Source organism: Rhinolophus hipposideros (assembly GCF_964194185.1).
Source record: "Rhinolophus hipposideros genome assembly, chromosome: 4".
NCBI classification, from domain to species: domain Eukaryota; kingdom Metazoa; phylum Chordata; class Mammalia; order Chiroptera; family Rhinolophidae; genus Rhinolophus; species Rhinolophus hipposideros.
In genome coordinates, this window is record NC_138050.1 from 5,459,840 (window position 1) to 5,485,849 (window position 26,010).

Below are 26,010 nucleotides of genomic sequence, written 5' to 3' on the forward strand. Positions count from 1 at the left end.
AAATACTTCCAAACACTATGGAAACCCAGTAAGAAATGTATACCATTGACCTTCCAATTTGAAGCAAATTTAAACTGGGGAAGTGAGTGAAGAAGAATTGTTTCTCAGTTGTGACGTTGGCCAGGGCTCAGATTAGAGCTGATCTTCAATGTTGGGTATCATCCTGGCAGGCCAAGTCCGTGCCCAGGGCTCCAGCTCACTAGGGGCCCCAAAAGATTTTCATTTCAAAGAATGTGATATTAAAGAAAAGAGCATTGAAGGGAGCCAAGGTAGCATGGAAAAACAAACAGAAATTGTTGGGGTTCCTCAGACTGATTTTAGTATTTTTATTTTGAATACTTATGGGGAAGACAGGACATCATCATCTTTTCAGACCTCTTGCCCTGGTTACCTGGTTACTTGGTTACCTGGTCTTAGTGGTCTGAAACACCGTCAATAGTTGTTGGGTGCCAGGCCTGAGCTTCTTTCTTGATAAACCTAAAGGGAGAGTGGGAATTGAGGGTGAAGGCATGGGTGTTCTTTGGTTATACCCAAAGATTTTGGGGGGAGGATAGGGCTGGAGATAAAATTTTATGTTATTTGGGAGGTATAATTCTGATTTTTAAATAATATCTTGTAAGTTTATAGTAAATTTTCAGTGTAGAAAATTGAGGTAAATATACAAAAAACATATAACTCCTAGGGAGAACATTTTTGTGTTTTCATCCTGATTGTATATAATATACAATGTATACATGTTTGTCTATAATGTATGCTTATATATGTAGATGAACAGTATGTGTATATATAAAAATTGGAAGTATATTGCAGAAAAAATGCTATACCCCATTCTCATAATATAATCTGAGTACTTTCTACAATATTACATATTATTTGAAAACATATTGAATAGCCGCTGAACATTCTTTTCCATTTTATGAATGGATATGAGTATTTTTAACCATTTCTTCATCCCTCTGTACCTGCAGCGGGTTGGTCCCAGGAACCCTGTGGATAACAAAAGCCACGATGCTCAAGTCTCATGTAAAACAGTGTAGTATTTACATATGACCTACACACATTCTCTCTATACTTTGAATCACCTCTAGATTACTTATAATACCTAATACAGTGTAAATACTACGGAAATAATTGTTACACTGTATTGTTTATGGAATAATGACCAGAACAAAGCCTGTACATGTTCAGTACAGACACCTGTACATGTTCAGTACAGACACAACCATCATAGGCCTGACTACATAGTACACGTCACACCAACGTAGCTTTTGTTTTCAAATATTTTCCATCCGCAGTTGGTTGAGTCCTTGGATGCAGAACCCTTGACTACAGAGGGCCAACTGTATGTACCTCTTCTTTATCCATTTATCCATTTATCGATGGACATCCAGGTTGCTTCCATATCTTGGCTATTGTAAGTAACACTGCAATGAACATAGATGTGCAGGTATCTTTTCACGTCAGAGTTTTTGTTTTCCTCAGATAAATACCCATAAGTGGGATTGATGGATCACATGATAGTTCTGTTTTCAATTTTTTGAGGAAGCTCCATACTGTTTTCCATAGTGGCTGCACCAATTTATATTACCTCCAACAGCGCACAAGGGTACCCTTTTCTCCACATCCTCGCCAGCACTTGGTATCTCTTGTCTTTTTGATGATAGCCATTCTGACAAGTGTGAGGTGATATCGCATTGTGGTTTTTGATTTGCATTTCCCTGATGATTAGTGATGTTGAGCATCTTTTCATGCACTTGTTGGTCACTTGATTGTCTTCTTTGGAAAAATGTCTGTTTAGTTCTGCCCATTTTTTAATCAGATTTTTTGAGTTTGTTTGTTTGTTATTGAGAACTTTAACCTTTGATGGAACTCTCTGGGGCCTAAATTCTAGCATCTCCTTTCCTTAACAGTCTTTGGAATCTTGGCTCTGTGCTCTTTGACTCTAATCAAGGGTGCCTGTTACTCATGACCCCCTGGAACTGCGATGTGACTCCTGACCCGGCTAACCTTTGCTTTATTTAAAACCAGGGATTCTTTCCCCCTAACTTTTTGCCGAGTCCTTGAGTATAATTATTTTTTCCCTGGTTCACAGTAAATCCTTTTTGCTGAAAAGTTGCTTCCTTACGGGCCTTATCATTAAGAGTCTCCCGTTGTCTTTCTGAAGACAAAGTCTGCTGGATGGAATTGCTAAACTGAGCACTGGGCTGAACAGCTCCTTGGTTAAGTTCTACCCACACTCCCATCAGGGCCTGGAACACTTGCTCTCAGAATTTACAAGTATTAATTCTGTGTTCCCTCTCTGTGTTGTCCAAACAAAGCAACTCTACAATCTACTAAATTCTACTTTATTGCCAAGAGTCTTTGTTTTTCAAATCCCACAATCATGTTTCAAACACTAAAGAATAGTCTTCTGATAAGAATGCAAGGTTTATAAACTGGAAACAGCTGAAATAGCCTGCAGAAGACTACACAGTGAATGAAGTGGCAGAATTCAGAATCAAATTCAGATCTGGTGCAAAGCAGATGGTCCTTGAGTGATGGGGGGCTTCCCTCCTTGGGAAGGGGGACTTCCTTTGATGGCAGTGCCAGCAGGTGAAGGAGGCTGTGTGGGATTCAGCAACAAGCCCAGCACAGGAGACCTTTTCAATGTAACTTGAGAACATCTGTACACTTGAAACTGAAACACATTGTTTTAAAACAAGGCATAGTTGTTTCTTATGAGGCCAAGCACTGTTCAAAGTGCTGTACAAACATTAGCCCCTTTCTATGGGTTCATTAAAACCTTTCCCCAAGCCAGCACCGTACAATTATATGCTTTATAAATTGATAGTATAATTGCAAGAGAATATGATGTCCAGGTGCTGATAATGAGCCCCCATTACTGACCAAGGACATTGGGCAGATAGGAAGTGTGGAAAGCATTCAAGGGCCATGGACACTGACCTGTCGCTTTCCTGTTTTTGTACAAAGTTAGGAGACAGGATTAATCCATGATACGCTCATCTCCTCTCCATGTCAGAGATTACTGGATCTCTGTAGATTGTGGTTCTTGCTTGTCTGAAGCAAACAGCGACAACCCAAAGGGGGCTAGGGAGGTGACTAGTGTGGGATTTGGTATTCAAGTTTCTGCCACCTCTGGGATGGTGACTCTGGAAGTAAGCCCCCTGACTAGCCCGGCCGGCCAGGTATGCTGGTCCTACTGGCCGGGGCACCTACTGGCAGATGCAGGCTGCGGGGCCCTTCCCCACAATGGGCAACGATACATTATTTATTAAAAGCAAAGGAATAGCAATAAAACAATCCGATGACAAAAAGTGATGTGTTATAATTTTTTTAAAGCCCCTTCAGTGCCCCTCAAATCTTTGACTTTGGGAAAAGGACCACTGGTGTCGGCTCCCGGGGCCCGGCGGTCGGTGATGGGCACGGTCCCGCCCGCAGCCCTCGTCCCGGCGCGTGGCGGGGGCCGAGGCGGCCGCAGGACGGGTGGCGCTGCAAGCGCAGCCTGGCACAGAGATTGCACCACGCGGGTGGGGCGGCCGCCGCAGCTCCGGAGGCGCCTCCCGCGAGGGACTCCCACGGCCAAGCCCGGGGCGCGCGCCGCGCGGTCGCCCCGCCCCGCCCCGCGCCCCGCCCCGCGCCCCGCCCCGCGCCCCGCCCCGCCCCGCCCCGCCCCGCCCCGCCCCGCGCCCCGCGCCCGCTCCCCGCGCGGCCTCAGCCGGGGCCGCGCCGTCGCGCGCGCTCCCATTGGCCGCCCGCGTGTGACGCAGCCGCCGGGCCCCAGGGGCGGGCGCGGGCTCGCGGCTGATGAAACCCCGCGCCGGATCCCAGCCGCCCGCCAAGCTCCATTCCGTCGGCGCGGGCAGGTGTGGGCGGGTGTTCAGCGGCGGGCGGGCGCGCAGCCACGCAGCTCCCAGCGCGGACCGCTCCACTCCGGCTCCGCGCGCCTCCCTCCGTGCGCCCGTGGTCCTGCCTGCGTCCCGCCGCCCGCCGGCCGGTGAGTGCCCGGCCCCGCCGGTCTAGGGCAGCCGCCCGGGTCCGCGTCACCTTGAGGGACCCCGGGGCTGCGTGGGAGGGCGGCGCGGGCCCCGCGGGGTGGCGAGCGCGGGGCGGCCCGGCGGGGCGCGGCCGGTCCCCATGCGGCCGTCCCCGTCACCGGAGTCCATTTTGGTTCCCTGCGGCGCGGCGTGGTGAATGATGCAACACCGCGTGCGTGAGCGTGGGCCACCTGGCGCGGGGGCCGGCCCGCCGCCCAGCCCGGGAGCGTGCGCCGGGAGCTCCGGGGGTCCGTGGGCAGGGGGCGGGGTCCGCAGGAACCTCCGGCGACCTGAGTGTGCGCGGCGCGGGCACGGCACCCCACCCGCCACGGGTCCCGCGATGTGTCGGCCGGGGGCGGTGGGTGGCTGGCTGCGGACAGCGCCGCGCTCCCTGCCTGCCGGCCGCCGCGCCCGCCGCCCTGGCCCCGGGGCCCCGGGACCCACCGCCGCGACCCACCTGCGCCCCTTAGCTAGGGCCCCTTGGCTTTTTCGGGCAGCTCCCCCTGGGTGGGCGTCCTTGTGCCCCGAAGGGGGCTGACGGGGCTGAGCTCTGCAAGCCCTCCTGAGGGTTTGAAGCGGGAGGAAGTGCTCCCAGCTTTCCGAAGCCGCGTGTTCTCAGCGTGTCCCCGTCTGCGCGGTAGAAACTTCCCGGGCCGGCAGGTCGCCTGCCCTCCGGAACCGCGTACACAGAGTGGCACTGCCCTGCCGAGGACTCTTCCAGCTCCTTCCCCTTTTCAGCGGTGTGGGAACCAGCCAGGAGTTGTGTTTGACTTGTGGAAGCCTGGGGCAGCCCGCCTGTGCCTTCTGGAAGAAAACTACACTCGCCCATAGCCAGGGGCAGGCTGGTCAGGTCCTCATGTAGAAGTGACCTGGCGTTGGGTTTATTCCACACGTGGTTAGGAGATGGATGGCAGTTCCAGGTGTGTTTCCCTAAAAACTCGCTCTTTAAAATTTTACCTGAACTGTGTATGTTGGCCCCTGGCTGAATTTCCTAATTGTGTTCAATTTGAATTATTATTTATTTAGGATGTATCTTAACATTTCTTGCCTTTTCTGTTTGATTCAGATAACAGGAAACCATGATACAGTTATTCCCCTGATATTTTTAGTTGGTCTGGGTGGAAATTATCCATTTAATCGCTGGAAATTGTCATTTTTATATGAACACACCCTTCTGTCATTAAAACAAAAGGTCTTAAGTCATGCATTCAGAATAGACATTTAGGAGATAAAATCAACGATGGATTAAAATAGCTTTTAAAGGTTTAGTATATTAAAATCATGTTTAATCATGATACACAAAATTTAAAGGTGTCAGATGAGTTGTGACTAAACAAACAGGACAAGACTTAATAGATCAGAATGTATTCTGTTTGAATTTGGGTTTGAGCAACATGGGTGCTCTTATGTATTATAAGTAGTTGCCTCAGAAGGGAAAAAAAGGCTTAAAGGACAAAGATTGCTGACCTTGGGCAGCTTGACTTCTGAGACACGTGTTAATTATATTTAGCAGAAGTTTCCATTCCTTGATGGGATTAAGGACATGTTTTATTGATTGTTCTAGTCTATAGTTTCATTCTACTAAGGCCAATAGAAATATGTAATTACGTTGCAGGGCCCAGCATTATGTGTAGTTGAATTAATCCCTTTTCGTTATTAATTATGTATGTGGAAGTATTACTTTATTAATCCCAGGGAGAAATTTGAAACAGACATAAGTGTGTCCTTGTTGTGGAGACAAACATTTTCCTCTAACCCTGGAGTCCTCGGGCAGAGGCACCTCCTGAACTGTCCATGGTTCCACTGGCTCTTGGTCCTCAGCCGGGCAGGGGTGGGGCCCGGGTGCTTTCTGTGTGATTAGCCCCTTGATCCCTGGGGGCCTCTTCGCACCCTCGCTTCCAGTCAGGCCACATCCCACAGGCCACAAGGACTTCGCTTTCACTTTGCATGCTGTCTCGGAGCTTTAAGGATAACTTTTAAGGCTGCGCACAGAAGAGATGGAGGAGGGGCAGGCATACGAGGTGTGATCAAAAAATATGGTGAATGCTTAAATTTAAAAAATTACAGTAAAAGATACATTGCCATTAATCCTCTTCAAAGTACTCCCTTTTGCTTTGAACATTCTTATCCCATCTTCTTGCCACTTTCTGTAGCAGTTCTGGAAGTCCTCTTTCGTGAGTGTCTTTTGTTGTGCTGTCGTGGCTGCCTCGATGTCTTGAATTGATTGAAAATGTTTACCTTTCATGGTCATTTTGACTTTAGGGAAGAGACAGAAGTCATACGGTGCCAGATCTGGGGAATAAGGTGGATGAGGACACACCATAATGTTTTTATTTGACAGAAATTGCCGTACCAGAAGCCATGTGTGACACGGAACGTTGTCATGATGGAGGATGAAACAGTTTGCCCATTTCATGTAAATGCGTTGGTTGTTCATGATCCATGATTTATGACACACTCTAAAACACACCTTCTATCAACTACAGCCCACATCCGACTGCACCGAACAAGTCAAAACTTGTCACACACTGTTGCTAAGGTTCGATCTGCTTCTTCCCTTAATGAAGATCCGTGTCTTTCCATTGGATGGCACTCGGCAGCAGCAGTCACCGTATTTTCTGATCATGCCTTGTAGAAACGAAGACTAGTTCAGAGACTAATTCTGGAATAAAACCCAACTCCAGGTTATTTCTACACCGAGGAGCGTGACCATATGTAATTTGGGTGAGAGATGAGGGCAGCGTGCACTGGGGTGGACATGGTCGACACGTGAGATGGTTGAATTCTGCTCCACCTGTAGATTTTAAAAGTAGACTCAACCGGATTGGCCAGTGGAGTCCATGTGAGGTGTGAGCAAGGTCCACTATGATTCCAGGTGGGGTGGACTTACCACATTAGTGAGATGGGGGATGCTGAGGGAAGAACGTGGGGGAAGTCACAACTGCCAGTTTCATCCTCAAGGGACAGGGCTGACCGAGTGTTACCCTTGTGGGGGCCTTCCCAGGTGTGTGACTGCCCTGGATTGGTGTCATCCTTCTCACCTCGCCTTCTTGCCTCCTCACACCTGACTGACGATCTCCTGGTACCCTCTCTGTGCTCCCCTGCCACCTTCAGTGGCAGCTTGGCCATGGCTTGGTCCCACTGTCAGGATGGAGACCTGATGCCACTTGGGGTTCTAAAGCCATGGCGTGTGTCTGCTTTTTTATTCCTGGGCTTTCAGGACACCTGACTTCCAGGGGCTTCTTGGTATTGGATCCCAGGCCATGGTCCCATCCACCCCAAGGGTTTAGGTCCTTACAGTCAAGGAATGCAGTTGTACTGTCTTCAGTGGCAGACTGTCAGCCTTGTGGCAATCTTAAGGGATTGCTCTTTCTCCATAGCCTTCCACCCTCAACTCCAGAGCAGCTTTGAAAATAACTACCGGTGCAGTTCAAAGGGAGGTGTAATTTATCATGGGAGGATTAGTGCACCTGCCACGTGGGAATCTGCTAGGACAGCCAGCAGACTGGTCAAACAATTTGGTGGACAACTAAATATGGTCATTTCACTTTGGAGGCAGTGCTTCAGACACCCGGCAGTGGCCGAGGGGTGGGCATGCTCCCGTTTGGCTGTCCCCTGGTTATTAGCCGCAAGTGTGCACTGGCTGCACGAGCTGTGTGAACTTGAGTTGGAGCTGTGTGGTGAGAGACCTTTGCAGCCCCAGGACGCCTGCGAGGCTGCACGAGGGTGCTGCTTCTAGGAGCCGACGGCAGGTGGTACCGGTGCTGGGTGCAGTGCCACCTTCGGCTTCTGGAGTCCTGGCTTTGCTGCCATCTCTGTGCACAGCCTCCAGAAAGTCCTTGAGACCTTCTGAACCTTGTAGACCCACTGCTTCTGTAGACTGGGGAAGCCGTCTCTCCCTCAGCCTCATAGTGGTGAAGCTGATGAACATGAAGTCCATAGGATTCTTTGAAAGAATAAAGGTACTAAATCAATTTAGATTTCTTTCACAAAATAAGTTCTTTCTGTTGTCAGCTTCCTGTTGTGATGATGGCAACCAGAAGTCAGGCTCAGGGAAACTTTTGCAGGTGAGGTGCTTTTCCCTGGAGAAGGTCGGAAGAGCATGCCTTCCCTGAGTAGGACCGAGTCCGTGTCTGCACCACTCTTCCCTTCCTTTTGTGTAGGCACAGACGGCACGGGCCGTTTTTTTTCCTTAACATTCCCTGCTCCTGCTCTAGTGCTTGCTTCACAAGCTTCATTCACATGAGGTTCTTGACTGAGAGAACAACATGTCCCGTCTGTTCAGGAGCCGGTCCTCCACTCCCCCTACGTGCCGCAGGCACAGCGAGCTCTGCGTCCTAGAGACCATCCGCAGTGCTGGCCGGGCTGCCCGGAGTAGCCCTGCTCCGTGTGGCCAGCCTGAGCGCCCCCGGGCCGGGCATGTGGGGCCAGAGGAGATGCCACAGGCCCCTCTTGCAGAAAGCTGGGCTCCCGGAGTGGCCCCGCTTACAGGGTGAGTGCCTGTTCTAAGGTATTTCTGAGCCACATTTAAGTTCTTTTCCATATTGCTTGCATAATAATTGGCTTCTAGTGCTTTCTTTATAGGAGAGGATTTAAATGAGGCAATCCAAGTTATGCACTTAACACAACTTCTGGCACATTCTAAGTGCTAAATATAAATGTTAGCTATCACACAGGAAAGAAAGCTCTTTGATTAAGGTGTGGAGAAGAATAATTTTTATAACAATTTTGTCTGGCTACCCCATTCTGCCAAGGCGTTAAAATGTAGGCCCCTTTCCTTGAAGTTGGGTTTGCGTTGCAGGACGTGATGTAGTGCTGAGGTGCTGGGGGGACCCTGAGCCTCTGAGGCGTCTGCTGAGCCCTGTCCAGCAGCTGTGGGTGTGGCCCCAGTTCCTGTATCGTTTTACCCTTTCGATCTGGAGGCCTCTCTTTACCACGGACCTTTCACAGCTGACGTCGTGGAGGGCGCTCTGTGGCTCTTTTGCTGTGATGGGGATGGAGACACGGGAGGATCCCCAGTCTGGGGCTGTGTTGGCTCTGACTGTGGGATGACCATGAAGCCACTCTCTCTGGGGGCCAGGTGTCTCCCTGGGTGTGGGGGTCAGGTTCCCTTAGGTCTCAAACCTACACACTTTGGGGGTGGGTCTCCAGAACCCCCATCTTAGCTCTTGCCTATGTATGACTGCATGTGCACGTGTGTGCATGTGAGTAAGTGTGTGTGAGTTTGTGTTCTTTGGTGGGGTGTCTGCCCTCATCACAGTTATCCTGATACCCCCAAATTTTTCCAAATTACCCCGAGGGCTTTGGGTTTAAAAACCAAAGCCCAAAACCTAGAGCCATCTCTGTTTCCCACCTGTTTTCCTCCCTTCCTGGAGGCGGAAATGTCACTCCCCTTGCGCCTTGGGGTGCAGGTGGGGGTACATCCCTTGGGGGCAGTGGTGAGAAGGGAGGGGAGCAAAGCCCCATCTGACAGGTATATCTGCACACATTTGTAACTGTTACCTTCCTTCCTACGATGAAGATGCTGGCCTGATCTTGTGAGGCTGGCACGCAGGTGTTCTGATTCTCGAATCTTCTGATCTGCCTACCAGGTACCATCGAGCAGAATCTACTGCCCAAATGGGAAGGAGGGAGCGCCCTGGGGCCGGCTAGGACCAAGAATCACAAGCACTTACTTAGGACTCACTTTATGTTTCCATTTAACTCTCACTACTTCCCCACTGCTGTTTTGGTGGGTGGGAAAACAGGCACCTACGTGATGGAAGCTGCCCGCAGGCACACAGGTGGGCAGGAGTGGCAGAGCAAGGCTTTGAACCGGGGGCCTGGCTCCAGAGTCCTACCCAGCAGTGCTGCAGGGCTGTGGGCGTCAGCCTCACCTGGGGCTCCAGCCGCCTTGGGGACGTGTGCTGTATGCCGTGTGCATGGGCCGGGGCCAGGTGCCCAGGTTTCAGCACGAGCACCTGGAGATGCTGGTCCCCATGCCCCCTTCATTTCTGAGTGTGTCTGGGAGGTGCAGGAGCCGCTGCTCCCCCGCTGGACAGCGCCCTGCTTTTTTCTCGGTTTTCCCTGATTTGTCTCTGTAGCCTTTGAACGCAGGTCTTTCCTGCCTCAGCCCCAGGAGCAGAGCGTTAGGCTCCTGGCACAGGTGGAGGTCAGTGTCCCTGGGACAGCGGTGCTGGGCAGTGGCTCGAGCTGGAGTGTGTGACGGGCTGGGCTGCATTCTTTCTGGATCAATAGTTTGACATTCACGTCCCCAGGGTGGGCTGGATGGGGGCCTTCCTGCCTAGGCCGCAAGGGTGCCCTGTTCCATTTGTCCCCACCTAGTCATCTGTGCTTGGGGGCAGCCCTGTGTTAGTAGCGGTCGTGCCCCCAGACCTTCCCCTTGTGATTTCTGCAGGGTGGTGAGGGGGAAATGTCTCCATAGACACTTGAGTGTCTGGCTCATCTATCCTGGGGCGACTCCCCGACAGGTGCAGCCATAGGTGCTGACAGGTAAGTGGGAAAATCTTCCCCACCCCTTCCTGCCTTGCTCCATTTTTCCCTTTCTTTTTCAACTTTCTTTTGGGTGACATTTCAAACTGAAGGAAAAATTGTAGGAGTAGTACAAGGAATTCCTGTGGACCCCTCTTCTCAAATTCACCCGTTTTTCACATTTTGTTCCTTCATTCCATTGATCGATTGTTTGATCTGTCTACACACACATATATGCACTTTTCCTGAACCATTAGAGGGTGTGTTGGAGACCTCAGGTCTTTTCATTTACCCGACGCACTGTGGTGTGATCTCCAAAGCGTAAGGATTCTCTTACTTCCCCACAGTGTGATGGCAAAATGAGGACAGTTACATTGGGTCCCCATTGTGATCCAGTCCACAGTCTGTACTCAACTTTTAGTTGTCCCAACGTCCTCTATCAGCCATACGTGTGTTTACCGGGGCGCCAAAACAGGGTGTACAAGTGGACACTCTGGTCAGCGTTGCTCAAGCCGTAGTTCGCCGTCATCAGAAGAGTCTGGACGCTGATGGGAACCACACTGAGCACCTCTTGTAACTGCAGAAGTCACATGTGACTTGTAGTCGTCTTTTGTTATCGGTATGTGTTGAGTATTACAATCAATACAGTTTTTTCCTTTCTTAAAATGTGTATACATTTTTTTTGGCACCGTGTATATGTGTGTGTGTGTGTATATATATATATATAATTTTTTTCTTTTCAGGAATAGATCTTTGTAAGGAATGTACTATGGTCTAATTTTCTATCTCATAAGCCTTTTTAAGAAAAAAATTTTTCTAAAACTTAGAATGCTTATGAGGTGTGATCAAAAAATACGGTGAATGCTGCTGCCAAGTGCCATCCAGCGGAAAGGCAGGGATCGTCAGTACTGGCAGCGGTGTGTGGAACCTTAGGAACAGTGTGTGACAAGTTTCGCCTTGTTCAGTGCAGTCAGTCAGGTGAGAGCTACGGTTGAGAGAAGGTGTGTTTTAAAGTGTGCCCTAAATCATCCTCCATCGTGACAACTGTGACTCTGTGTCATACATCACTTCTTGTATGGCAGTTTCTGTCAAGTAAATACATTATGGTGTGTCCTCCTCCACCTTATTCCCCGGATCTGGCACCGTGTGACTACTGGCTCTTCTCCAAAGTCAAAGTGACCACGAAAGGTAAACATTTTGCACTGATTCAGGACATCGAGGCAGCCACAACAGCACAACTGAGAACACTCAGGACAGAGGAGTTCCAGAACTGCTTTAGAAAGTGGCAAGAACGATGGGATAAGTGTGTTCGAAGCGAGGGGGAGTATTCTGAGGGGGATTAATGGCCATGTGTCTTTTACTGTAATGATTTTTTTTTAAAATTTAGACATTCACCGTATTGTTTGATCACACCTCGTATTGTAATAAATTTGGAAAGTACAGAAAAGTAAGAGAAGGAGAAAAGAAAGACCATCCACAATTTCAGGTCAAAGGCTTCGAACGTGGCCAGGTGGAGAGCTTGCGAAAGGTGATTGGGAGAGTCGGGCTCAGCGTGGCCTTGGCACGGTGACTTGCAGCCACCCCCCGGGCAGCAGCCTGGGGCGAGTCCCGGCTGCAGGGCCGGAGCCCGCGCGTTCCGCGTACCTGCCCACCACTCGGGCGGCTGCTCGCCCCCTGAGCATGAGCACGGAACCGCCTCGGTGGGGAAGGGTGGGGACCGCGATTGAATAGCCAGGACTTGTTCAAGGCCTGGGAAGCAGGGTGCAGGTCCTCACATGTCTGGTCTGCACCCCTGGCTTCCTCGACTTAGCAGAGGGCAAGGACGGGCCCGGGGCCCTGGGCGGGGTCGCAGCGCGGGCTCCTGGCAGGGACGCGGTGGTGATTTACCACCACTGTTGTTGACCCTCTTGGCCCCCTACCAGCGGGCCAGTGAGGAAAGAAGAGGCGACATTCTAAATGGTGAATTTTGCTTTTTGTCAGTGACTATCCTGCTCAAGAAAAGTTCCTAGGAGAAGGTTTCAGAACTGTACGAAGTGTGGTTCTCCTTCTGCCTGTCATGTATCAGGCGTCCCCTTCTTCGTCACCTGCAGTAACTGGGGGGGTGGGGGGGATTCCTCTTTTACCTGGCCTGGAAGGGGTCTTCGCTGAGTGAGTCTGGTTTCTGGAACAGTTTTGTTCTTAGAAGCTGCTAGTGCATTGTTCACAGCTCCCTGTTGTCTGTACCTCAGTTTCCCTGAGCTGTGAATCTCCATTGTGTGTAAAAACGGGCCTGTGAAGGTGATGATCAAAAGCCTCAAGTATTTTTCCCTGTGTTTGTTTTTTCTTCTCCTGCACCGGACCTTCCCCCTGCAGGAGCTGGCCTTGAGAGGGACTGCGGTGGCAGCCGCCCAGACTGTGCACACCCCACTGGGGCCACGGAACCCTAACCTGGATTCACCGGGGGGCAGGGCTGCTCTTCAAAGAGACCCTTTGAAGTGCAAGCATTTCCTTTCCTGAAAAGAGGGGAAATTGAAATTGTTCTGTGCAGACAATGTTCTCTCAGATCAAAGAAGGATTGGGGCTTATAAAGGGAGAGTCACGAATTAGAACTCACCTTGGCACACGCTGGAGGTGTGACTGCTCAAGCCCGCTGCCCGGAGTCTGTGAGTGGGTGAGATTCTAGTGCCCTTTCCTTTTCCCCTCAAGGTCCTCAATCTAGGTCTAACGTGTTATATTTAACTCTGTCTCTCTTTTGTGGTTTTTTTCGTTGTCTTTTTGATAAATTATTACACCATCCATGATGGAATATTAGGTAGCTTATAAAAATGATGTTTTCAAAGAACATTTGATCTTATGGAAAAAGCTTTACTGTTAAAAGTGAAAACAAATCAGGATGTAATTTTCCATATCAAGCGTTATCTCAATGAGATATATGTATTGGCACAGAAAGGAAACACTCCTAAGTTGGACTTTGTTTCCTTCACTGCTGTGTAAGTAGCTCCTAAAATAGTGCTCAACAATTATTTGTTGAATAAATATTTTCACAAATAGTAAAACAACAGTACATTTCAAAAGAGGAAGGTCTTTGAGCTGACGAGTAGTATTATGGTAGTTGGAAAGTACCAGAAATTATTATTTTTTTTCGTTTTTCTCTTTTTTTTTTTTAATTTATTGGGGCAGAAATTATTTTAAGTTCCTGTTGTAATTCTTCCCTGGTATCTGAATTGGGGTTTATTTTGTTTCTCGGTACAGATGCGTTTCACCTTTTGTGCTTTGGTCCATATCACACTGACCGAGTGACTGTGATGTTGCTATTTTTGGAATAATCCAATCCCGTTAAAATCAGTGTCAGAATGTTAAGTTTTTCCTGGGTTGACTATTAGGCGCTTTCACAGATGGGGGACAATTCGAACTTCTCACGTACTCTGCAGCTCATGTCCCGTTGGACCAGCTTGTCCTGTTCTCTTGTGGAGAGGTTTTGCGTGATTTGCCCGGGTTTCTCATCTTTGGGCATCAGTCCTACGAAGATACTGGCTGTGCCTTGTCCCAATTCCTCATGTATATGAAGTTCTTTCCCAACCTGCGCTGTGGCTTAGCTTTGAAAACGGCACTGTCTCTGATTTTGTGCTGGGAGGATGACTGTCGCAGCCGCCCATCCTTCTCCCTAGGGAGGTCACTTTGTTGCTCCTTCAGAAGGACACAGGTGCTCAGATCTCAGAGCAGTATCTCCACGGTGCCCCCAGCACGGGCCTCTGGAAGCCCAGCCTTGGGGAAGCCCTGTCTCGGGCTGGTTCTCCTGAGGGGGCGGCTTTCAAACTTCTTTGGCTGCAATCTACAATAAAAAATAAATTTATACTGTGAGGAAGCACACACTCAGGGACATCATATTTTTATGGAGATTAAAATGAAAGTTTTCGTGAAACAGGACTCATTCTTGTCCTCTGATAATTTTGATTCTTTTCTGTTGAGTGACAAAAAGTCCTGGTGGCCATTTGCAGCTCAGGCATGGTGGCTACCCACCTGCCCCCACTGTGTGTCCTGAAGGTCATGTTTGCTGGGAGAGTGGATGGAGGGGACAAAGACAGTTGGGGAGAGGGGAGAGGTTTCTTTTTGTGATGATTTGAGGGTTTCTGACCAAGGTGGCCATTATTCTTCATCATGGTTCCCAAGAAGGCGAGCAGGGGTGCAGGTGACACCTGTGGGAGCGCCTGGTGTGGTTTGCGCTGAAGCAGCCCGGGCAGCTCTGTCCTCAGCGGCTTCCCACGCTGGTGTTGTGAAGGCGGCCTCGTCAGGCTGCACGTGATTTTTCAGAGTGGGCCAAATGTTTGTAAGTTTCAGCACTCTGACTCGTTTTGAGTTTCTTGTATTTAGTGTGATTTGAGAGGTGAGCCTTCTCTTTCAGAGTTAAGGATTTATGGGAAGAAGAGGGAGAAAAGGTACTCTTACAGAAATATTAATTTGGGGACTCTCGCGTTTGACAGTGTTGAAAACTTAATATTAGCAATAGCAATCATAGCATTAAATAGTTCTCCTTGGAAGGTTGAATGGATTTTATATGCATTTAAATCTTGCTTGAGAAGTGTTTAGATGGCTTTTTTTTTGCTTGGAAAATAAATATTCTTTAACGAATCCGTGTGCATAATTCTTAGAACAATTCTAAATAAAGGGAATCGATTCTACAGAACGAGAGTCCAGGGACATAACAAAAGTAGGACAAGATAAACTGCCTTTTTTATTGAAACAATGTACAAATCTCTGTCCTTGTTTCTTGTGAATATCTTTTATTTACTGTACTTCTTGATAAAAATAAATTTATTATAAGAATTCAGAGTACTTAATTTATACTCTTAAACATTTGTCCTTAGGGTACAAATGTCACCACCACCATTGTTATTTGTGAAGAGAACCCTCGTGGACTGCACTTGATGCTGTTCTCCACCTTAGTATTCTGGGAAATGGGGGGATAATCTGTCATTGCGATTTCTTAACACGTCCCCCATAAACCTATAACCTCAAATTTCTAGCAGCTAGTTTGTTTTGTGTTGTTTTTTAAACTTGTTGGAAGACATGCCTTTCTCCCAGAGGGCAATCTTGGGAGACATGAGGCAAGACCATTCCTTATTCTGTGAGTAATGTGGACGGCAATGGGAAGAATGGCTCGCTAGTCTCAGAGTTTGATAGTATCAGAATTTGGGGAAATTATCGCATGTAATTTGTGCTCAGATTCTGTCCTAATTAAGGAAAGAGCCTGTCAGGTGTGTGGTCTGGTGAGTCCAGGCAAGGGCATTGCCAGCCTAGATTCCTTGGGCGGGTTCACGTGGGGGCCGTGCCTGGAGCTCCGTCCACATGCAGCCGGCACTTTCCTGTTGCTCTGGCTGCAGGTTAACTGTCCTGCCTTGAGGGTTCTTGCTGAGCACCTGGGAGAGGGAGCCTTTGAGTTGGTGGGAGGTGTGGAGCTTCCTAGTTTTGCTGGCTCTGACACCCGTGTCCCCTACAGGCCCCAGCAGGGGTCTCTTTCCAGCTAAATGTGTGGCTATGTGGGACGAAATACCACTCGCCCTGGAGGTGCACTAGGAGCCAGCAGGGAAAGAACTTTCCCTCCACACTCAAGCAGCCCTGCCCTGCATTCAAATGAGTGGCTGACTCAGAAATTGTAGTTCTTGTCCCCTGTCCTGGAATCGCCCTGCTGCTAGGCTGCCTCGAGCGAACAGGACCTTGTTACAGGTCCGGGCATGGGAAAGGCTCCTTGAAAATTCCTGCTAGGTCTACACCTCACCAAAGGCCTGCACCTACACATGCAGACTGTGCACCAATAAAAGTAAGAATGTAAGCCCAGGGACAAGACGAACCATGTAGTGTTTAGTTTCTGGAAATGCTGCTTCCCCCAACGAGACATTTCAGTTGTGTTGTGCGTACTGGGCGACTTCGTGCTTGGACTCTTGGTTACCACTGTCTCCTTTATCAGTGAGCATGTAGGTAGGTATATACATGTGATTGGACAGATGGCGATAGGCACAGGCATTAAGGATAGAGGAAAGGAATACATTTCAGTGGTTTGTAAGTTCAATAATTTGCATAATGTAACAGAACCTTTCAAATCCTCAAGTCAAATGTCAAGTGTCTTTAAACTACCTCGGCCATCATATCCTCCCCTGCGGGTCCCCGGAACTGCAGAGCTGACCAGTGGGTGTGGGTGAGGCATTTCTAACCAGCTCCCTGGATCTCTTGAGATAGCAGGCATCTATAAAACTGCTGAATCGAGGGAGCCCTGGGCCACACGTGGGATGGCACATTCTCTGCGGACGGCCTGGGCGCATTTGTGTGGCTTCTGTACCCGGAGCAGTGCGTGGTCTAGAGTAGATGCTAAGAGGTGTCTTTTCAGCAGAACTGAAGCCATTGCTGCCCCAGATCCCATTTCCCTTAGCACTTTGGGATGGGAGGGGCGTGGGGCCCACTCGGGTGTTCATTTCTGACCAGCCTGTTATCTGCTTGCAGCTGGCTGCTGATAGGAAGTAGTAAGTTCTACTGCAGGGTTGGGGTTCCTGAGGCTGGGGAGAAGTGATAGCCCCGGCCTGGGAACAACACAAAAGGTGCAAGGACTCACTAAGCTGTCTCAGGAGATGCGTGACCCTCTGCTGCCTGCATCACAGGAGGTGTTCAGTAAATGCCTGCTGTAATTGGGATTGGTGTGGGAAGGGGTACACCAGTCTTCAGGGAGGTTTCTGCCAAGGGCACGTGCCATGCCTGAGGTTGGCATGTGTGTGAGTGTGTTTGCGTGTGTGTGTCCGCGTTTCCTTGGCTGGTAGAGAACAGGTATAAGTGAACATGTAGTGATTCTTCTAGAAGGCTGAGGAGAGGTTCTACTTGCCCTGTCTTAGGAAATTTTAATGGAAGAGGCAGATAGCAGGAGCTTTCTAATTAAGTGGGGACAGAGCATGGCAATGCCAGAGGTGGGGCAGGGGGCGAGGTTCCGGGGTCCCCAGCTCTGAGTACCTTCAACCAGGGTGCTACGTAGCAAGGGAGGGCGTGCGTTTGGGGGGCGCTTAGGAGTCTAAGTGTGCTTGTAGTTTACTCATGTTTGTTTCTGAAGACATTTTAGGGACAGGTGGCTAAAATGCAAAAGGGATGCTCGGCCACTGGGTTCCCACCCCCTGCAGCACCCAGAGGCGCTGGCCTCGGCCGCTGATGGGACAGACGTGCCCTTGAATAGTCGGGGAAGAGCTTGGCTGCGTTAGACGGTCCTTCTGTTAAAAGCTTTGTGCCTGGTACGCACATTTGTGCTGGGAAATTTAAGGTTAGCAAGAAGGGGCAAAGATCAGTTTCTCAGAAAGCTTTCACGTGGTCCTGCTTCCCTAAGTGCTTTACTGCCAACGCCCTGAAAACGTCCAGAAGTCCCCTGAAATTCCTTGATCTAAATGGTGTCCTTGTACCGTCTCACAGGGGACGGGGTGGGGGAGGAGCCACGAAGACGGACTGGTACTACATTCACTTGTGTATGATTTTTAGTTTTGCTGGGTTATGGTTCAGTCACTCATATGCTCATCAGCAGGCTTTCCGTTAAGTGGTGCAGAAATGTCGTTTGTATAGTTCTTCACAGTTTGGACTTTCCGAGGGGAGCTGTGCACGGTGGGTCAGGACACGGTCTGCGTGGAGCGGACTGGCCCTCCCCTTCAGTCTGGCCTGTGTGCCTGTGGCACTTTGCACCCTGCGTGTGGGACTTATGAAACCCCACCATAGCACTGTTTCCTTGGAAAAATTAGATTGAATTTCCGGCACCTCTTGCAGGAATGTAGAGGGTAGCTTATAATCACCTTGTTTACACTTGTCAGTCTCTAGAAACTTGCACAGTAAGTATTTGTCTCAGCAGGCATTGAGATGAGCAGCGTTTGCATGCGTGAAACTTTGCAGTTGGGTCTATGAATCACCACGCTGCTTATAACACTCATCACCTTAGCAGAGAGGGAAAATCTATCAGCTAAGGGAACATGGCCTGATTGCTCAGCAAAGCAGCCAGGTGAGGAAATCAAGAGGCATTAAGGTGAAAAATGCACAAGGAACGTCCCCCATGCATGCTTGTGGGTGATCTGAGCAGGGCGAGTGGTAGTAGTGTACGGCTGGTTTCTGAATGTGCTGGGAAGTCAGAAGTGGTGAACATGGCTTGATGAGGAGTGCTTAGAGCCTGGCGTCCTCTGTCTCCTGCTGCCCAGCCCTGAGGTCCTCCTGGAACCCATCACACCCACCTCTCTAGTGTCCCCAGGTTTACCTCCCGCTCAGCTGGACGTGACCTGGACGTCCGGAGACCGCTCCCCCCCACCCCACACCACCCCCCCGGCCGTGGGCTCCTGGTCCTGGGCCAGACCGAGTATTCAGGGTCTCTGTTTCTGCTTTTGGACTCGGAAGACATTGTGTTAGGATACTTGCTTTGGGTTTCGTTCCCAAAGCTGGAAATTGGTGACGTTCCATGATTTTGGATCCACTTAGGAGCTCTGTGTAGTTTGGTGTCCAGACTATGAAAATGGACGTTGAGTGGGGACAATTGTAATCTGATGTAGTAGAAACAGAGGGCCTGGTGTTAGGACCATGACAAAGATTTTCACTTGCGTGTTAGCCCGGAAACGTGGAGCAGGCGACTGGAGCGACCGGAAGGAACAGAGTGGTCCTTGGAACCTGCAAAAGGAAGAGCCCCTGGGCCCAGCCTCCGTGCGGTCTGCCACATTCTCAGCCCTCCTTGGAATGTTCCAGAATGGCTGTGCTGGTCAGAGCCGTGCATGTCATCAGTGCGTCCCTGCACAGTGAGCAGCCTGGACCAGGCCTTTCCCGGTCTGCGGCAGCAGCCTCACGGTGCTTACCCACAGACAGATGAGAACCTAGCAGGGCCAGCCTGTGGCTGGGGACAGGCCGTTGGCAGCGGGGTCCTGTGTGGGGTGTCTCCTGCGGAGGTTTGTAAAGTTGGGATAGGCACTGAGAAGTTTCAGTCCAAACTCTCACCGGGAGGAAGCTTGCGAGAGGTTAGCTTTCAAAAGGACTGGCCAGCCATACACATCAAAATACACACAGGGCCCGCCAAAGGGAAGAGCAAGCCTGCGTTAGCCCCCCAGCTTGAATTTAGGATGAAGGTCTCGTACGGCAGTGCTTCTGGAAGGCGCTGTCTTCTGCCAGAAACATTTCTTTTGGAAAATCCTTCAGAGTGGTCCTGCCCTGCTTCTCCCTGTCTCCTCTGAGAGTCGCACTTCCACATAGCGGGATACAGACAAAGGTGGTGTCATAGGTGTCAGCGAGCAGAAGGTCCTCACCTGCTACCAGGTGTGCATGCAGAGAAAAGGGCAAACGTGTCCCGATGTAAAATTTACTGCTTGACAGGCTGAGTCGGGAACCCGCCCCAGGGGATGTTGAAGGCTCAGTGCTTCTGTGCGTTCTGGGGACTTGGTGGGCCAAAGAGCACCTTTCAGGGCCTCCGTTTCAGGGGCCGGACTCCCTTGAGGGTCATCTGCCCAAGCCCACTCGAATTGCCTTCATGACACGACCCCACCATGGCAGGGCTTTCTTACTTAGATGTGCAGATCGTGTATGTAAAAATTACGCCCTCGCATTGAGCACTGCACGGTCAGCTGTGCCACCGAGTTCACTGAGGGTTCAAAGGAGGACAAACGATGGCAAATAGTCAAATTTGCAAAAAAGACTTCAATTGTGCAGCCGAAGTTCAGATGTCTTAAATATCTGCTCTGTGGACAGAAACCCGACTGGGGTCATATTACAGAAGAGGGGAACTTTCTATTCTGCCAGTCCCAAGGAAAGCTTCGCTTTTGAGGGTTGGCTGGAAGATTGGGGACTGCCTGGTCTGGCAAGACCAAGAGAAAGAGAGGTGACCCCAGTTTAAAGCTCCCATAGGCCATGGCGGGAGGACCACAGATTTATCAACCAACCCTGGAAGTCAGAACTTGTCCCTTGTCAGGACTTTGAAATGTTTTAGAATAAATGAAAAGCTAGTAGTGCTTTCTGCAGCTGGTAACAGACTGACAACCAGAGGGAGCGGAAGCGGGAAAGGGATGTGGGCTCAAGGGGAATGTCACTACCGATAGTTGCTGGCACACGCGTGGGAACCGAGCTGGGTATTTGGGTTCCTTTTCTGAAAATGCTGTGTGGGGCACGCCTGCTCACAGAGGTCGCCTGTGACCTTCTCCAGACACAGTTCTCCGGGCTCGAGCTCTACCAAGATGTTATTTCTTACGTTCTCGGCTCTTCTGAGAGGAGCAGGATGAACGTGATGCCCAGGGTGCCATCCGAGTCGTACTGAGGTCATTGGAAAGGGAGCTGCGGCCCCAGATGGACACAGCTCCCCTGGAGCGGAATTTCTGGAGCCTCTTGTGCTCTGTCCGGGCTGTCCTCCACCTCATCTCCCCCTTCCTTAGGACCTCAGAGGGCCACCCCCCAGCTCCTTCCAAGCCGGACGTCCTGCAGTTCCACGAAGTCTAGGTTTGATCTGAAATGGGTATTGTTGGTGTCATCCTTTGGAAAGTGGAGAGAATGGGGAACCCCAAGAAACAGTGACATAATGCAACTGACTGACCCCAGTTTGCAGGCCATGTTAACTGCATTAACTGATTCCTTGCTGCTGGAGAATTGGTCCGTCTTATCTGAGATAGTAGTGTGGTTCTTTCTAACTGCACAAAGTGTTCCGTTTCTTGACTGCCGGTTCATGAATTTGTGCTCTTAACGGGCATCAGGCAACATTAAATTAAGCATGAATGACGTTTGGGGAAAATTAATAGGAGGTATATCTTCAGCTCCGAGTAGGGAGCTGTAGGCCGATGGGTCTTTCCTTGGAAGCTGCAAGGCAGTGGCAGATGACCAGAGCTGGCACCAGTGTCCCCAGTGTGAGGACAGAGATACATTACATTCCTCTGGGCCGAGTATGAAAAACTCTTAGTACTTCGTACTAAGAATGTAGCCTTCATTTGGAATGTAAACTTCTTGGGCATTGGCAAGGAAAACCTTTGGTTTAATTTGTACATCAACTCGTTTTTAGCTTTTTACTTTAAACTCGCTTTTTTCTTTTAACTCCGTCATAAAATACCTAAAAGTTTAGCAGCAGAGGCAGCTATGTTTGTTTTATGCCGAGTAATACTTGTGGCATATCCAAAAGTTCAATACAGCTTTTACTTTGGCCAGCTTGATCTGTTTGTAAATTCTAAATTTGGGTCCTTTTAGCGGAATGGAATGTTCACAGTGGCAAAACAAATAGCTTCTTTATAAAAATTCAAAATATAGTGGGGATTTATCCTAAGTTAGAGGCAGGATACAGTACTATCCTTTTTAAAATGTAGGTTTTTGTCTTTTTTTGAAGTTCGTTGTTTTGATAAGGTGTCCCTGGGATTTCTTCCAGCACAGATCAAGGAAAATTGGTGCAGGGCTGAATAATATTTTTATGTATAAGAAAATCCTGGTGTTCTTAGATGTTTGTTTGCGTAAGCGCTCCGGTAGCTAAAGAATAGTTACAACTGTTACACAAAAGGGCACAGAAAACAAATGCCTGCGCTGCGTTGCTTCAGCTGGGGAGGTGGCAGCCTTTCTTCTCTGCTTTCTTTCTGTGAATGGAGCACATGCTTGGGAGGAATGGCAGGTGTTTTTGTTCACGGGCTTGGTGTGGTCCCAGCCAGTACAGACCCTGGCCATCAGCTGACAAAGTGGTTAAATTGCGAACAGCTTTCGAGATTGGTGAGACTTACCCAAAACTGTCATTTTCAAAAATTATGTAAGATTTAAATCTTACATAGCTCTTACAAGCTCTCAGAGAAGGGTAGCATTCATTCTTTCATTCCGCAGATTTTGGTTGGGTGCCCACAGGTGCTAGCGCCGTTACCCAAGTGCTTGCTTTTGTGGGGTGCTCTGCAGGTGCGGTGGAGAGGCCAGCAGTTGGCTGAGAACCCCATTCCTTCTGATGACGCTAACTTGAGAGAATGCCAGTCTCCCCACCCACTTTCATCCCCCTGAAAACCCAGCTAGGCGTTGGCTGTCAGTGCGCATCCTGTCGTTTCTGGAATAGTTCATCTCGTTGGCCAGACTCTCTCCTTTTTCACCAGCTTCCCAGTGGTCCATCTTTCTGAAATCCTCTGTTTTGGTCTATGTTTTTGTTTGTTTGTGTCCTTTCTCCCCTGTGTTTGTATCTGCCCTTTTTTGGGGTGTATGTCCTTTCTCCCTGCTAAGCCACAGGCCCCTGTAGGGCAGGGACCACATAGATTTTTCTGTCACCCACGGTTCCTGACAGCGTGTGTGCAGTGGCCACGCAGCACGTGTGGCTGAAGGGCCCTGGCTCTGCCCCTGAGGGCGGGGGGGCCCGCTGGTAGATTGGGCTTCTCTGGGCAGGGGTGTGATCAGGTGGCCCCCGTGGCGCCCTCCCCACCGCCCTCTGGTGCCTGTGCCACACACCCCGCAGGTGCCCTCAGCTCTGCGAGCGGGTACCCTCCTGGCCGCTGGCGCTCTGGCATGTTTCCCCGTGATGTTTCACTTTGACCTTTCCTTTGAAGAAGGGTTTGAAGCAGGATTGCACACGTAAAGGTCAACAAAGAAGAGTGAATGATGCTCCAACAGAAATGTAAGTTAAAAGGCAGGAAGTGGGGCTGCTGAGCGTAGCTGGGTTAGAGGGGATGAGCGGAAAAAAATGCCCTGGAAATGCTTCTTTAATCATTTGTCTTTAGAGACGGAAAGTGGGACATGGAAAACAAACATTTTTATTCAATGTATACACAGATTGGCAAAACAAATAACTGGGCTTTGTGAGTGTCCAGACGACTGGGTAGTCTTTTCCGTTTGGGCTCCGAGTGGAAGTGGGAGGGGCCGCCCCTGTGGTGGACCAGGTGAAACAAAGCATCTCGCCCCGTAGCGCTTTGTTTCATTTGTTTCATGGTTCATCTCGTTGGCCAGACTCTCTACTACCAGCTGCCCAATGGTCCATCTTTCTGAAATCCTCTGTTTTTGTCTACGTTTTTGTTTGTTTATGTCCTTTCTCCCCCATTTTTGTATGTGTCCTTTTTTGGTAACGAAAAGGTAAAGTTCCAAATGTGGGACCAAGAGACGCAAAGGCCTCTGGGTGAAGTGATGGTGTCCAGGAGAGAGGACCACAGCCCCATGTGTGACCTGCTTTTCAAAGGAGGCACCTCTCTGAACAGTTCCTAGCACCGAAAGGACAAGCTCGGTTCCAGGGCCACTGCCGGTCCCCACCCCACAACCCACCTCAGGACGTTGGTGGTTAGCGTTACATAAACCTGCATATTAAAATATTCACAAATAAAAATCTGGTTATAAACAGTCACTATTAATTCTATTGTTTATATTCTTATGTATTTAATATTTTTTGATAGTTTTAAGTCCATTTAAGCATTTCTTGGCAATTACCCTCCAATCTTCTACCATCTGAGTTAGCACCGGTGGAAATAAATCAAACCATAAGCTTATTTTTATTTTTAAGCTGTATATTTGTATCGTCCTTTGTCAATTACAGAATACCACCCATAATAAACACAGCTATCATTTAGAGTACAACACTTGCGAGTTGGTTATTAATAAGATTTCACATAGGTTCAGAGTCGACTACCACTAACAGCAAACATGCGAGCACGTAGGGCACTCACGGTCGCCAGGCGCCCCCAGGGCATTGCACACGTCAGTTCATTGTGCCCCAAAACTCTGTAAGCTATCACTGTTGTCTTCCTCTGGCAGGGGGAAAACAGGAAGCTCAGAGAAGTTAAGTAGGTTGTCCTCCATATTTTGAATCCAGTTTTATCTGAGACGTTTTCACCTCCGTCTTGCCTCTGCGTTCCTTCATCTTCACAGGGGGAATGGGCAGGGGTGGGGTGGAGAGGTGTAGGTGAGGTGAGTGTCCTTACCCCGTTTTCAGACGATTGGACTGAGACAGAGAAGCAGATGACTTACCCGAGCTAGCTCAGGGCTCGGGAGTCCTCATTACATCAGTGAGCAGATATAAAATGAGACACAGGGACATTTGTTTTTCCATCCAGTGTACTTAGGTCAACAAAATCAATAACAGCTTGATCTGAGGGGCCAGAAGCCTGGCCTTTTCTTCCGTGCTGAGTTCAGGGCAGGGGAAGGTCAGAAGAGGGAGCTTCCCTGTTGTGTCAGAAAACTGCTGCCTCCACCCCCCGCCCGACCTTTCTTTTGTTTTAACTGAATTTGTGTAATGTGAGTGGGCCGGCGGCTGTGGAGATGGGCTGGAGGCCGTGCTGTGTTCAAGGTCGGGCTTGGTCAGCCACAGAGATGGATCCTAGCGGGGGACTGGCCCTGTGGAAGGGCTTTGGGATGAGGCCCCACCAGCAGGTGGAGCCCTGAGAAGCACCGTTGACATCGAGGGGCTCGTCTTCTCATTTATAAAATGGGGATCGATTGCTGATTTTCTGCGCACGTGAAAGACCTAGCCACGTCTGCGACATACCAGCTGCTGAGCTTGTGCTGTGTTAAATGGAGGATTTGAAAGTATGTGTGTTTATAATGTGGTGTAGTGTCTACTAAGCACTAAAATCTCCTGGGGCATTTTTGTTAGGGGAGGTCTCCAGCTCACTAGATGGAGGCGGGCGAGGCACTGGACGGCTCAGGCCCTGTCCAGCTGGCGGGGCATAATAGAGGCATTGTCCTTGGCCTGGCCGGACTGCCACATTCCTCAGGTGACATCAGCAGCTGCGGACATCCCGGCGAGCTAGCGCACTGCCTGCTACTTACAGCCATCAGGGCCCCTGCAGGGAACAGATGGCACTTTCAAATTAAGTAGTCTGAGGTGAGTTAAAGCTCCTGTTCCCAAAGTGTTAGTACCTGTGGTCCTGAGGGGCCACCCTGACCAGCCCCAGCTCCCAAGGGCGGAGCGCGGAGGGGAGGGTTTGTGGGCACAGCGGGCCGTGTCGGGGTGCTCTTCCCTCAGAGGGGCCTCCCTCGCTGAGCGGGGTGCTTCCCGACAGCTGGGCATGCTCCCGGGCTCAGCACAGCATGTGGAGAGAGAAGGCCAGAGCGTGGCCCGGGGCGCACAGGACGTGAGTTCAGACACCTGAGAGCAGAGGCGAGCTGGATGAGTTGTGCAGCCCCACATTTTGGTTTTGCTTTAGATAAGTCTCAATTCTTAATGTGTAGCTGAAATGATTGGACAGAGTCCCGTTTTGAAAGCATTTAAGCTGATGGCATCTGTGATAAAACTGCTTCAGTTACTTGGAGCCAAATATGTGTAAGTCATTCAGTGCATTTGAATGTCAGTGGCCTCATTGGTAAAATCAGGGTGTAGATGAGATCAGGGTTAGCAAACTTGTCTGAAAAGGGCCAGATAGCACATAGTTTAGGCTTTTTGAGTCACATGTAGTCTCTGCCGTATAACCGTTGTCTTGCTTCTATTTCTCCTTTTTCGTTCTTAAACAAACTGAATAAAAACCATTCTTAACTCGTGGTCAGTACCAAAATGGGCCGAGTGCCATAGTGTGCCAACGTGTGGACTAGGTCTCTGTTTTCCTAAGTGAACTGTGTGCAGAATGAT

General features: G+C 49.7%; 1 protein-coding gene across 3 annotated transcripts in view; it reads left to right on the top strand.

The window, feature by feature from the left end:
- Positions 1 to 3,779: 3,779 nt before the first annotated feature.
- SLC7A1 (solute carrier family 7 member 1) overlaps positions 3,780 to 26,010 on the top strand; it is a 62,721-nt gene continuing 40,490 nt past the window's right edge. The window contains exon 1 of one of the 3 annotated variants that reach the window (XM_081046248.1): positions 3,780 to 3,994. Coding sequence is in view for 1 of the 3 variants with exons in the window: in XM_081046247.1 (XP_080902373.1) it covers positions 3,805 to 3,994 (190 nt within the window). In the remaining 2 variants the exon portion in view is untranslated. Of the gene's footprint in view, positions 3,995 to 13,109; positions 13,156 to 26,010 lie in introns of those variants that run through there. The other 2 variants (XM_081046247.1, XM_081046249.1) reach the window with 2 other exon arrangements.